Below are 13,598 nucleotides of genomic sequence, written 5' to 3' on the forward strand. Positions count from 1 at the left end.
CAGACACACACAGTAATGTCAGAAGGAACACATAAACACACAGGCACCTAAATCTCAAACCTCATCCGTCACGTCCCGGTCATCCAGGCCCAGGGGTGCGTGTGGGTCAAACTAATCTAATATCCAACTAACGGGCTGAAGTAACCAACTCATACTCTGCGACAGCATATGTTCACAAGAAACGTGGGGTTTTTTTGTAGGGCATTTTCTCCACACTGAGTGTACAAAATATGCACAGACCATATTATTTTTGAGTTGAAGTGGCATGCTGAAAGTTATAGTGAGTGCAAAACTGAGTGTGTGTGGCATATCTTCCAGTGTTAACTGCATCATAAAGCATCACAAGCAAGCATAAAGAAAAAGGCAAAAAGCAGGCACGGCTGGAATTCACAGTTCGGCCATCGCTTTCTCACAGTCACAGCTCAGGACTGCATACATGCGACAATAATATCCGAGAGATGAATGAGAGTCAAGAAGGGACTGAGATACCTGTGTACCTCACAGCACATCATCATAAATCATTTTTGATCGCTAGAATAATTAATTGACATTAAATTTAACATGGCTGAACTTCCTCTTTTTTAACCCCCCACTCCCGTCTTTGTTTAAGCCGTATTTTTATAAACCTTAAAGGCAGTTTTAGCACTCAGGATAAATATTTTGTGCTCTCAAAAGAGAATTTATGACTCTTTTACAGGTTTGCTCTTTTTCTAAATGGACGTGGAGTATTATCGTAGGGAGGATGTGAGAGCTCGTCATTGGTCTACAATAAGGTGGTAAAGCATACACGGAATGGAGAGTGGGCCCAGCAGGTCCACGCTGACCCCCTGTGAGAAGTTCCCGGTTCCCAGGACCCGGTGTGTACGTTTGTAGGGCAATAACTCATCAGGTCCCTTTACTTCCTCTTTCGGCCCTCTGTGTTTTATGACCCGCTCCTCTGCTGTACAGCTGCTCTCTCTGCAGCTTCCCTCTGGTCTGATTGGTTAAGACGGGGGTGTGAGGCAAGAGGATGATGGGGAAGAGACTGGGATGAGGTGGGAAGTTTGATGGAATATGTTTTATATTATGGCCTTTAGAGGTGACTAGCAGGCACGTTATGAGAGTGAATTACCATTCTGCTTTCACTTCATTACAAACTATTACTATTTGATTGACTGAAGAAATCATATTTCCCAGTTCTTTTTAATTGTGAAGGACGAGCCTTTCTGTGTACTCTGAATGTACTGGGAATGATACGTTAGCCCTTTAGACTGATTTGAACACATGCATATTGGTCAGCCCCCCGTTTTGCTTCAGACTATATCTGAACAAATGTTCAACAGATCTCAGAGAAATTCTGTGCATGTATTTATAATTAACAATGAAGGCTATAGCGTCACAGTAACATTTTATAATATAGCCTGTGACTAAGTGCTGAGAGGTGGGACACACCGTGACAGGTCATCAGTCTGACGCTGGGCTAAAACAGAGACACAGACAACCGTTCACACTCACTATGGGGAATTTAGAATCACCAGTTGATCTAACCCCACTGATTGATTCTGGAATCTTCCCATCCTCCTGTTAGTGATCCTCCATCTAAATGGAAGATAACAACCTTCTGAACAAATTAGTAGGTGGAGAAGGCCCCTACTGGCCCATATCTATGGGGCTGATTTCTGCTAACAAATGCCCGTTGTATGGAAGGATAACATCTGAAGTGGGATCACTGAATGTGTTTGGATTGTGGAAGGAAGCTGCACAAACTTCTTCAAGCTCGGGACTCCCTCGCTGTGAGGCAGGAGTGCTGCGCTGCCATGTGTAATTACAATGTAAATACTTAAAAGTAGGCAGGCTAGAATAAGGGAGTAACAAGTCAGGTTTTTACAAGAAATAAATATACTGGAACTAAATGTAGGCAGTCTAATGTAATTTAAAGTAACATGTAAATAATGCTACATGGTGCAGAACCAGTTTTAAGATAAAATGAATGCATTTTGTGTTAAACCTTTGGTCAAAACAACCAACCAAGTAGATGGAAAACAGGAAGGAAACAATGATCATGAAATGACTGTATACCTGTGCAAGAACTGGGTCACTGAAAGCAGAATGATATCTGGATCCAGATTAGTTTTTGATGTTTCTTCAATAACATCAAGAAAATGTATCCTGTTTTTTTTTTTCTTCCTATTTTCACAGGATATGTATTTCTGATGACATGACATAAAAATGTTAGATTTTTCCACCTATTTTGCAATTTGTAAAGGAACAACAACAAAAAAAAAAACTAGATCCAAATCAATTGAGAAGTTATTCACTCAAAGCTGGGCTCAGCATCACTGCTAGTTATAGTTTTGTGTTACTCTGCTAATAACCAGCCAAACTAAACACAAACTATTTCCTTGGCAGAGATAGCGATCAGGTGTTTGCATCAGGTAAAATGATTAGGTTACTCTGTCAGAAACATGACTGAAACTTTGGCTGTCTCATTTTTCATACGCTACAATCTCTTTCATTCTGCACAACCCTTGAACAAACTAACTAAAGTTAAAGGTCACATTTCTTTAATGCCCTGTTTCTTTAAGATCACTAAAGTCTCGGGAGAAGTCGAGAGTGGGTGGACGGTGTCTTAGTTCTATTTGTGTCTTTGACAGGAAATTTAATCAAGATAGGGCAATATGAGTCGACAAGAGAGCACAGAACTGATAAAAAAAAAGTCAGATCAGTTGAAAGAACTGATCTTTCAGCATGTCTCAGTTGTGTGTGTGTGTGTGTGTGTGTGTGTGTGTGTGTGTGTGTGTGTGTGTGTGTGTGTGCGTGCGTGCGTGTGTGTGGTAAAGTCAGACTATGTGTGTTCTGTACATGTGCCATTTTCCTGACCTCTGATCACACAAAGTATTTTAATCCAATCAGCTTCGTTTTCACATGACTGTCACACACTCACTGCTGCTATGGTAACCTGGAGAGGAAGGAGAGAAAGAAAGAGCAATGGAGTGAAAGAAGAGAAGCTATTTTCTCTCTAAAAACTATGAAAGGGACGCACCTGCAGAATAACACACGCCGTGTTTCATAGTTCACCTGCCTGACGCTCGCCTTTAGGTGCATTTAAACAATAAATTAAAAAAATATATATTTCTGAAGAAAAAGAGTGAACGCAAAGGAAGCGAGAAAGCATTTATGTTAACGTGGTGACAGAGTATCGGTGGCCAGCAAGAAAGTTCAGTTAGTGTGTGTGTGTGATGGGAATCCAGATGCCGTGCAAAAACCACGGCTGCACCGCTGCTCTGGCTTCTGGTGTGTTTTCGTGCTTGTTTTTATGCAAGTTTGGCACATCTCAACTTTTAGATAAACTTTAATGTTCGATTATGCATTATGCAAGTGAATATAAACACTGAATGTAGATTGGGATTTCTGGCAGAGAAGATATGGTGACAAAAACGAATAAATAGGACACGATGAAAACTGACAGGGCTGCAAAACCAACAGTCAGACAGAGCAGTGTAGAGAAGCACTGAGACAAAAGGGCCGTGATCGTTAATAAAGAAAAAGGGAAGAGATACAAAACAAGCATCTTCAAGCAGTTTTAGTGGAACATGATTGCTAACAAAGATAAGTTAATGGCAACTGAGGCCAAACTCACAAATACCCACTTCCCTTGAGAGGTGAAAAGGTTAGCCTGTGCCCTGTGGTTTGTGTTTGGCACGCTACTCTGCTGCTTCTCTTTTTTCTCTCTCTGACATTTCCTGTTTTACCTCAAGCTCAAGATTCTGACTAATGCTCTGCTTACGCTGCTATACATTGTTGCATTTTCAGGTCCCTGCATGAATAGCTGTCGAGTTTTTTTTCTTTCTTTTTTTTTCCACCCCAAAGGCGTAACCTGTATTTTCCCCTCAGTTTTGACAGTAACCCATGATTTAGAGCTCGACTAACAGGAGGACACCAGCCGCTGAAGTTTATTTCAGGACTGAGGAACTCGGAACTGCATCAGCGAGCACAGCGCTCCACCTGCTGGCCGTGGGTGGTATCGCCAGTCTTTGCTGGTGGTTGCAAACAGCTAAAAACTTTTGTAGGTGTGGAAATCTAAGGTTCTCCGATTGATAAAGAAAGAGAAAGTTTGTCACATGCTTCATATACAGCAATGTCCAATATCTGACCTTCAAAGTCACTTTCTTTCCCATTCTGATGCTCATTTTGAACTTCAGCAGGTCATCTTGAACACATCTACATGCCTAAATTCAGAGTTGCTGCCATGTGATTGGCTGATCAGACAGGTGTGCCTTATAAAGTGGCAGTCACGAGTACACCAACCACATGATCAAATCTCACCCCACTGTTGACTCCATGCATGCTGCTTTACTATGATGGTGATGACGAGCTCAGCTCAGTGTTCTGACAGACCGAGCGCCTGAGTGTAAAAGACTTTATTCATAGAGAGAAGACAGAACAGGAAAAGAGGCGGGTTCCTTTCCAGCTGAGAGCGAACAGCGGCGACTCTCGGCTTTAAATGAAGTCTACAAATTTTACAAAACAAAAGGAGCCCGCTGAACTTAAAACGTCTCTGTGAACGCCTACTTGCAGTCATGGTGGAAGCGCCGTCACGCGGCTGAGGGTTACCAGACTGTACAACAATTATTGGGATAAAATGTAATATTCCTCATCACCTGAAGTTACTCATTATTTGAGACAGAGATTAATATATACCATATAATATTCACAATCAAGACGCGCACACATGGAGCTTTCATTTATTGGAAATATTACAATTTTAAAGCCACTCTTTTAAAAAAAAAGGCAGTTCTAAAGGCTAAAGCTGAATATAATCAAGGCCTCTTTTACATGACATGAAGACTTCCTCATCAATGGACCTACTCCTTATTTAACCATGCAAACATTAATAAGCTTTTAAATATTAACCCTCAGTGATCCACCGAGCACAGTTTGTATTTTACTCAATAATTATTGTACAGTCAGTGATTGGCTCACCATCATCCCACACGTTTTGGCTAATTAAATCAGGTCAAACAGCGTCTGCAGGCTTCCACACAGTATGTAAAAAAAACAAAACAAAAACAGCTGACTTGGATATCTTTTCCTATTACGTTGCCGGGGCGATTTAACATCCTAAAACATATTAATGCCATGTCTTTGAAATCTCTTAGACTCTAATGGATCCAGTATGCTGTCCATCACTGCCATGATTATTTTATTAAAGGAAGTGCAGGAAAAAATGAAATTAGGTGGATAATCAGCCGCTCCTGTTACAGTACAACACAGCTTTGAAAACTCACAAAACTTTTTTTTTTTTGCACACACACACACGCAGACACTCCCACATTCGCACATCATCTGAAATCCCCGGCTACTACGAGAGCATTGTTGTGTAATTGTTATTAATAAAACTATGTACTATGACATCATTTATATTAAGAGCACACATCCATGGACAGGCGAGGACAAAATGGGCGGTGGCATGTTTGTAAAGTCTTATTAAGAGCAGGAATCCTGTGTTTTTAGTCGAAGGTGACAGCTTTTCTTAGTGTCTGCAGACTCTGTGCAGCCCATTTTCCCACTTCGGCACCTCCTCCTCCTCCTTCTTTTTCTCTTTCCTCTCTTAGAGCCACCAGAAGCGTACGTAGACAATGAGCATGATGAAAAAGACACCTCCAGCTGCCAGCTTGGCATAGGTGGAGCGGGTATTCAGATACTTGGCGTCGCTTCTGTACTTTTTCGACAGGCTGGACAAGTTGCTGGCCTTGGAGTCGAGTGCTGTGAGGAGGAGAAAGCAGAGGGAGAAAAGAGTAAAGGGGGGTTGGGAAGGAGGAGGGTAAGACAGGCACAAACACACAGAGAAAACTCCCATCACGGCTCCGTTGACCCGAACACGCCACAGACAGACAGACACTCACCGGAAAGCGCCTCTCCTCTCTGCAGCACCTCCTCGATGTTCGCCACCATGATCCTCTGTACGTCCTGCAGTTCTGTGTTGATGCTGCCCAGATTCCTCCTCGCTCGGCTGTCGATGTACGACTTCTTGGTTTTTTGAATGTAGGTGTCTGAAGAGAGAGACACAACCCACAGTTCTTTCAGGCTCTGTGTGTTCAGCTACTTCACTGCTCTTACTGTGACAAACACACTGACTGCCAGGATCCATTTTCCCTGCAGGGCTAAAGTGGATTTTTATTGAATTTCATAGAAAACACATTTCTCAGCTTTGAATGAGAGCAGAGAGACTGCTGACGCTGACCTATTAGACAGATCTAGTCGCAGAAGAGCTGATCCTTTTCTTCCCTCTGATAAACCTCGCTATTCCTGTTATCAGTATTTTTCATTTTACTTTAAATGATCCAGAAATGTTTCACACACAGACCCCTTATTAAAAACCTCGCATTTAACATTCTTTGCCTGGGTTTGTAAACACTTTTTTGCTGCTCATATTTTAGACACTTGAGAGTTTGTGGCAACCGATTCATTTATAGAGCCACAAACACGTCAAGCGGCTGTTAGAGGAATTGCAGTTTCTGGCACCTCAGTGTCTTCAGCCTGGAGGTTTCTGTGTGGTTTCACAATGATTTACACTCTGAGTTCATCTGTAGAGAGGAAAAAAAATCAGCCCCTAGCACCACAACTTCACTGAACACATAAAATATTAATAGTCACCAGCAGCAGAAGCACATAAGCATGTGTCAGCATCTTAGAAATAATCAGAGAACTCTCTGTTAGTCTGAAACTGCTTGGATGATTGGTTTTCAGGTTTCTGCTGCCTGCTCTGCTCAGTATGCAGCGTTGCATACCTACATGTAACCATCACAGCTAAGTGCCAAAACCCCCTAACCTAAACCTCGTTCTAAGTTTAGCCCTAAAACCAAGTCTCAATCCTCAAACCTGCCTCTGAAGGGGTACAGATGAAGGTGAGAATTTAAGTTTCACATAATCTGATCATTCTGATGGCTCTCACAAAGATAGCTGGACATGTTTTTATCTGATTTTTCTTATATGTTGTTTGTGGCTTTATGACGAGCAGGTACAAGAGCACAGATCGAGTGTTTCCTGCACAGGTTTAACATGTAACCTGGTTTATACTACTACTACTGATACATGTCTTTTCTTACCAAACTCAATGAAGGAGTAAGGCCGGGATACTGTGGGGACCTTCTTTCCGTGCTGCTCATGAAACTCTGCCTGGAGGTCTTCAAGGTAAGCAAAGGCTAGCTTCTTGGGAAAGCTGGCTTCACAAAGCACCAGGTAGCACACTCCTTTCTCTATACAATAGCTGAAAAAAAAAAGCAACATAAAAATGTACTTTGAGTGGAGCATGAGGAAATGCACTGAAAACATCTATCTGTGTGTGCTTAATTCCTCGGAAACCACGAAGAGACGATTATTTTGAGACAGTTTGGATTCTCACTTACTGAAACGCCATCGAACCGGCCTCTAAAGTGCAGCGTGTGGGGCTCTGCTCATTGAGTTTCCTGAAGAGCTGCTTAGCTTGACTCTGATACTGCTGAAGGTCCCGGCCCAGCTAAAGAGATGAAAAGCATAAGTGGTTTTAAAAAAGTACTGATATCGAGCACAGAGAACACAGAACTTAATCAAAATCTGACTCGTATGCAGCAGAATTAGAAGCAAATGTGATTACTTTACCACCAAAAGAAATGAAGGCAACGTAGATTTGAGAACGTTATGTATCTGAGGGTTTTACAGACAGACTCAGACGGCGTTGGGACGTTAAACGGTGACACTAATTTACAGATAGATAATGTGGCTGTTTGAGAAACACATGTGATGCTGAGGCACAGAGCGGAGACGCAACAAACCTTTTCACTTCCCTTCATGAAAGCAAACAAGAGAAGGAGGAAAAGATGTTAGAGTCAAGGCGAGCACAAGCATAAAGGTTTTAAAAGCAACAACTCATGTTACAAATGGCATCCATTTGAACATTTCAAGAAGTCCACCAACGTCATCAGGCATATTTCATCTACAGGATAATAATAAAATGTGGGGACTGGAGTCCAGTGTAATAATAAATGATAGGTATAAAGTGAGTCGGTCGCTTACTAACTGACAAATAACCACGTCAGTGCTGGACAGTGTAATAGGAACACCCTTTTCCAGTTTTCTTGAACATACCTTAGCCATCTCTGTGCTGACTTTAGTAAGAATACCAGTCTAAAGGAGCTTCAACTTTACATGCTCCTACTAAAGAAAAATAAGTAACTAGGCCTTTAATTGTTTCTTACTGACTTTATTTTACTAGAGATACACTGAAATATCAGCCTTTTAGGTGTACCCCGGCTCTCACCCGATTTCCAGCCTCCCCACCACCCTGAGCTGGATGAGCATATTGGCAAATAGATGAATGGATGGATGTTCGATCTTTCAGCCATACATCAGTACCAGCCTGGTGACAGTCTTATGTTGTAAGACCCTACAATAATAGAGAGAAACCCCAATAATCAGATGGCCCACTATGACCAAGCGCTTGGCGACAGTGGGAAGGAAAAACTCCCTTTTAACAGGAAGAAATCTCCCACTGAACCGGGCTCAGGGAGGGAGACAGGACAGAAACACGCTGTGGAAGAGAGCCAGAGATTAATAATAATAACTAAAGATTAAATGCAGAGAGGTGTATAAACACATAGTGAGTGAACTAAGAAGCACCCAGTGCACCATGAGAATCCCCCAGCAGCCTACACCTATTGTAACTCCAGGGTCACCTGTTCCAGCCCTAACTATATGCTTTATCTTGAATCCAGGAGAGGGGCCTGAAAGCTGAAGGCCCTGCCTCCCATTCTAATTTTAAATACTCTAGAAACCACAAGTAACCCCCCAATGCGAGATCGAAGTGCACTAATGGAGTGATATGGTGTGGTGAGGTCAAAGTTTCATATCTCAGTCCTGAACTTATGCGATGCTGTAATGACGTGAAATACAAAGCTGTGGAAGAAGCAGTCTGATGACTCAGTCGCTTGAGGCAGGTAAATAACGAGGTGTACAGCTGGACAGGCCTACAGCAGGACACCTATCAGCAAATCAAACGGCTCAATTAACTTTCACACGCCAAACCAGAAAGTCATGGTGGGGGTGGTGCTGGTGCCCTCAAACGAACCACATCTGGATGAAAACAAGCGCTCTGAAGGCGGACGTGACAGCTGGCGGCGGGTTAACGTTGGCTAGCGTGTCACTATAACATTAGTGCAGGATACAGGCGTTCACTAATAATCCTCACCTGCTCGTCCTCCTGCATGGAGGCGGCCAGCGGCAGGCCGTCAGCCAGCCGAGCGATCATCGTCAGCAGCACCATCTCTGCGAAAAGCTCCGCTGCTCAGCACACTGCAGGCTCCTCGAAGCTCCGTTTGACAGGCTGGAAACTGACAACACCGCAGCACTGACGCTGAGCTGGCCGGAAACGCTATAGCTTTGTGTCACAGCTAAATCCCGCCGCGGAACCAGGCGGACAGACACAAAGGTTCCGCGTCGCCGTCCCTGATACGAAACTTATTAATTTCAGGTATTTGTTAGAATATAATTACGACAATCTTATATGCGTTACATTAGATTTTGTTAAGTTCAAATTAAAATTTGCTGCTTTATCTTGTTTTTCTTCTTTTGGCTGCTTCCGCCACAGCGTGTGGTCTGCTTTCATCTCCTCCGTCACTACATCCATGAACCTCCTCTGAGGTCTTCCTCGTTTCCTCCTACATGGCACCCCTCCTCCCCTGCACATGCCCAAACCATCTCTAACTCATCTTCCATCACTATGTCTGCTCCCTGCATCCTCACCTATCTCCTTCACATTTACACACGTGTATTCTGTCTTACTTCAACCAGTGTTCATTCCTCTTCTCTCCAGGGCATACTTCCACCTCTCCAGTCTCACCTCCACCTGCCCCCTACTCTCACTGCAGATCTCAATGTTGCCTGGAAACATCATAGTCCTCATAAAGAATGACATTTCATGAATAACAGTGGTGAGGTGTATGGTAGGAGTGACAGATGGGGTTAAGGTGGGGGTAGGATTATATATGGGATCTGCTTTGAGCTTCTTCTTGTATGCAGTGGCGATGAACAGACTGACAGATGAGGTCAGGAGGAATCTCTGTGGACTCTGATGTTTGCAGATGACACTGCGATCTGTAGTGAGAGTAAGGAGCAGTTGGAGGAGAGCCGGGAGAGGTGGAGGTTTGCCATTGAGAGAGAGGAAGAAGAACTGAGAAGTAAGACAGAATACATGTGCGCGAAAGAGAGGGATGGTGGGAAAATGGGTATGCAAGGAACCAAGGTAATGAAGGCGGATGAGTTTAAATACTGTACAAGAGAGGCGAAGCAGAGAGTGCAGGCAGGGTGGAGATGAGTGTCGGGGGTGATTTGTGACAGAAGGAGAGCAGCAAGAGTGAAAGGGAAGGTTTACAAGATGGTAGTGAGAGCTGCTGTAATGTTTGGTTTGGTTTTAAATATCGTAGCTGTTGGTGGATGTCAGCTTGGCAGTTCTGTTCTTGTAAAAAATGAACATTTGTATTATACAGCACTAATGCTCTTATAATGAGTATAAATCCAAGCAGTTTCCATGTGCCTTGGCTCAATACAAATGATTTTTGGACAGAATGATGTCACATTTGCTCCGCTTGTATTTTACAACATGGAGTCAGTGGACTTGACCTGTAGGTGCAGGTTTAGATAGGAAACAGCAAAAGCGACTTTTTATCATTATGAGTTAATTGCAAATGATATTATTATAATTTTAAATAAACTTTAAAGAGATAAGAATGATCACATTGCAGCATCACTCATCACACAGTATTCATTAGATACAAAGCAATTTGTTTTCATCTGCAGTACATCCGTTCAAAGTATTTTTAGGACTGAATTTAAGTAATATTTCAAAACCAGCAGCAGTGACCGCGAGAGTTTATTTACATGCACCACTCACCAGTTTCATGACTTCAGTGCTGTCACTTGTGATGAGAGGGAGTCATGCTGCATGTATACAGGAAGTCGGTGAGGCCCTGAAATAACAGAGAAGCACAGAGTGACCACAGCTTTTTCCACAGAACAGTTTTTCATCTCTCCTCTTGTTTTATGGAGGTAAAACATCTCTGATAAGGTCAGATATGAATCAGATAAAATACCACAAGTGTCTAGTATTACAGTTTAAACATGTTTGTCCTCTCTCCATTATTTTACATTCAGTTCTGTCTCTCATCTCTTTTCCCCTCACTTCCCAACCAGCTGCAGCAGATGGCTGCCACGCCCTGGGTCCGCTGGGGCTCTTTCTGTCCCCCTCTGCCAAGTGCTTGCTCATAGAGGGTCCTCTGATGGCTGGGGTACTCTCTCAGAAATCTTAGGCGATTTTACATTATGGTTTAAAATGCTTTGAGTCAACAGTTATTATCAGCTGAACTGAATTTTCCATTTGAAGCAGGAAACAAGTTTACCAGTCCAGCCAGTATTCATTACACACTTACTAATAAGTTCCCTGTCATGACAAGTAATCCAGAGACCACAATGAAAAGACAATGCTTAAAAGAAAGTGATGGCAAAAGGCCTCAAAACCATTTTAAACAGCATAAAACTCAAACTCTAGCCAGATGTGGTTAAATGACTCAAATTAGTCAGGTTACTGATCCCGCACCACAGGTTCTCCTGTGACTAATCCGGTATTATATTCAGTCTTCTCTCAGCTGCTCCCTGTATGGGTCGCCACATCAACTCACCTGCCTCCTTCTCACCCTATCCCAGCATCCTCCCCGGTCACATCAACACTCTGCATGTCCACCTGCAGCTGCATCTTCATCGTCATCATCTCCCTCTTAGCCTCGCCTCTCTGACTTTGAGCTGTCCCTCTGATGTCTCCAAACCAAACAGCAGGTCTTGCTGTCTGTTGCTTTGGACAGCTCAGGCTCTCGTAATTCAATCTCATTCTTTATCATCCACATGTTCAATTTGGTCACAATGTTATGGATGCCCTTCCTAACACAACCCTCCCCCCTTTATATGGGCCAAATACAAATTGACAGTTAATATTTAAGATGTAAGCAACATTTTCCTGAAAGATCGGCTTTGAGTGCAGTTTAAAACTTTAGTTAACATCAGCAGTTTAAAGGAGCAGAAGGCAAATCTGAGGGTTGGTGTGTAAGTTAAGAGAGGAAACTTTGACAAAACTGTAAGCAGTTCAGATAGCTGAGATCTATAAGGAGCCAAAGTCTAAAATGTTTCCAGTCAAATGTAGTCACTGATTTAGTCTGTAACGGTGTGTTTTAGCTGAATGGGCTTTACGTCACTTCACACCTCTCACAACACAGCTTAAGAGAGACAAATACTGGATAAACACATAAATACTGTGTCACAATGACCTCATGAAGTCCTCCTTGTCTGATCTAGTTTTTCTTAGCACGCACAGAATGTGCTGACTGTGAAACACAAAAACCAGTCAGCGCACTTGTGCCTGATATTCTTAATGATTTGAAAGTACACAAATGAACATGCATAAGCATGCTGAGGATGAAAAAATGCAAAATATTCCAAAATATCCTGATGGAAGGTGGTTGATTCAGCAGCTGAATTCACAGGCAATGTATTTCAGTCATCTGAAACAAAACTTTAAACTTAAACTAAGCGAAGAAAAAACTTTTTTTTGTGTACTGGATTAAAAATAAAAACTAGACAGTTGGTCTGAGAATTGCAAGGTCTGACTTTGGGGGTGAATTTACTGCAGCGTCTGCTCCTGGCATTAAAACATCTGAATGCCAGAGACCTGAAAACTGCCTTCACAGAAGTTCTCACACTTGATAATCATATTCCAGTGCATTTGATCAGCAGCACCAGGCCGATACCCTCTCGGGTCCTATGGACCCAGTGACCGTGTACTCAGTTTTCCACAGTTAGTCTCTACAAACACTAAAAGAAACATGATCAGTGCTAATCAGCAAAGAGATCAACTCCTTTATTAGTAATAAATGCCTGACTGTTATAATTACAGTACATTTCCCCTTTAAGACAGAAAGCAAACAATAATCAACAAAAATAATCAAGGCCTCATTCTTCTCGTGTTCAATGCTCCCTTTCATCATTAGGATCTTTATAGTGTCCATCACCTTTTCATTCAACAGGTCATATTACTTAACTTCCGTCTTCATTATCCTGTCTCTCACGGATACAGCTCGTCATAACTGTCATTTTCAATTTTGTATTCAATTGAAGTCCATTTTGAACCTCACAATCAGTCGAGAAGTGAAGCAATGATGCCCACTTTTTAACTTTGTTACTCCAAAGAGATCATTTCCAGTTGTTATTAAAATGTAATTCCATGCGTCTTAAATAGGAGCACTGACATGAGTCAAATCAGCTTCAGTCATGGTTTCAAACAGTAAGACCAGGATAATACTGCTGATTTGTGACGGTCTCCATTCTCACAAATGTAAAAATGGTGCTGAATTTTCTACAGCATCATTTTTTCCATATTACATTAAAAGATCAAACCTTTGAAGTCAGTGGAGAATGCCCATAAAAATACATACGCTCGCTACAAACACATCATGTGGCTGTCAAAAAACAAAAAAGATTTTTACTTCTGCCCTGTTTCACCTGCTTACACCTCGAACATTAAAGGTTTGGTAATGTGA

At 42.3% G+C, this 13,598-nt stretch overlaps 1 protein-coding gene across 2 annotated transcripts; it reads right to left on the reverse strand.

Moving 5' to 3' along the window:
* Positions 1 to 4,385: 4,385 nt before the first annotated feature.
* On the reverse strand, positions 4,386 to 9,401 carry sec22bb (SEC22 homolog B, vesicle trafficking protein b). 2 transcript variants are annotated; one of them, XM_063467274.1, is made up of 5 exons: positions 9,206 to 9,401; positions 7,389 to 7,498; positions 7,089 to 7,249; positions 5,886 to 6,032; positions 4,386 to 5,745 (listed from the first exon to the last, which is right to left on the reverse strand). In XM_063467274.1, exons 1-5 carry the CDS (start codon positions 9,278 to 9,280, stop codon positions 5,591 to 5,593), a joined length of 648 nt encoding a protein of 215 aa, XP_063323344.1. In that variant the 5' UTR covers positions 9,281 to 9,401; the 3' UTR covers positions 4,386 to 5,590. The 2 variants fall into 2 exon arrangements, with proteins under 2 accessions (XP_063323344.1, XP_063323345.1); XM_063467275.1 differs by lacking the exon at positions 9,206 to 9,401 and adding an exon at positions 7,794 to 7,826.
* Positions 9,402 to 13,598: the final 4,197 nt, after the last annotated feature.

The sequence above is a fragment of the Pelmatolapia mariae genome, linkage group LG23 (genome assembly GCF_036321145.2).
Source record: "Pelmatolapia mariae isolate MD_Pm_ZW linkage group LG23, Pm_UMD_F_2, whole genome shotgun sequence".
In the NCBI taxonomy this organism is placed as follows: Eukaryota; Metazoa; Chordata; class Actinopteri; order Cichliformes; family Cichlidae; genus Pelmatolapia; species Pelmatolapia mariae.

Bases quoted from the DNA above. Each gene is read 5' to 3' on its own strand.
- sec22bb (XM_063467274.1), bottom strand. From the start codon at position 9,280: ATGGTGCTGCTGACGATGATCGCTCGGCTGGCTGACGGCCTGCCGCTG. The intron at 7,499-9,205 runs GTGAGGATTATT...TCATCTCTTTAG, and splicing joins CCATGCAGGAGGACGAGCAG to CTGGGCCGGGACCTTCAGCA. The intron at 5,746-5,885 runs GTGAGTGTCTGT...TCCTCCTCACAG, and splicing joins GAGAGGAGAGGCGCTTTCCG to CACTCGACTCCAAGGCCAGC.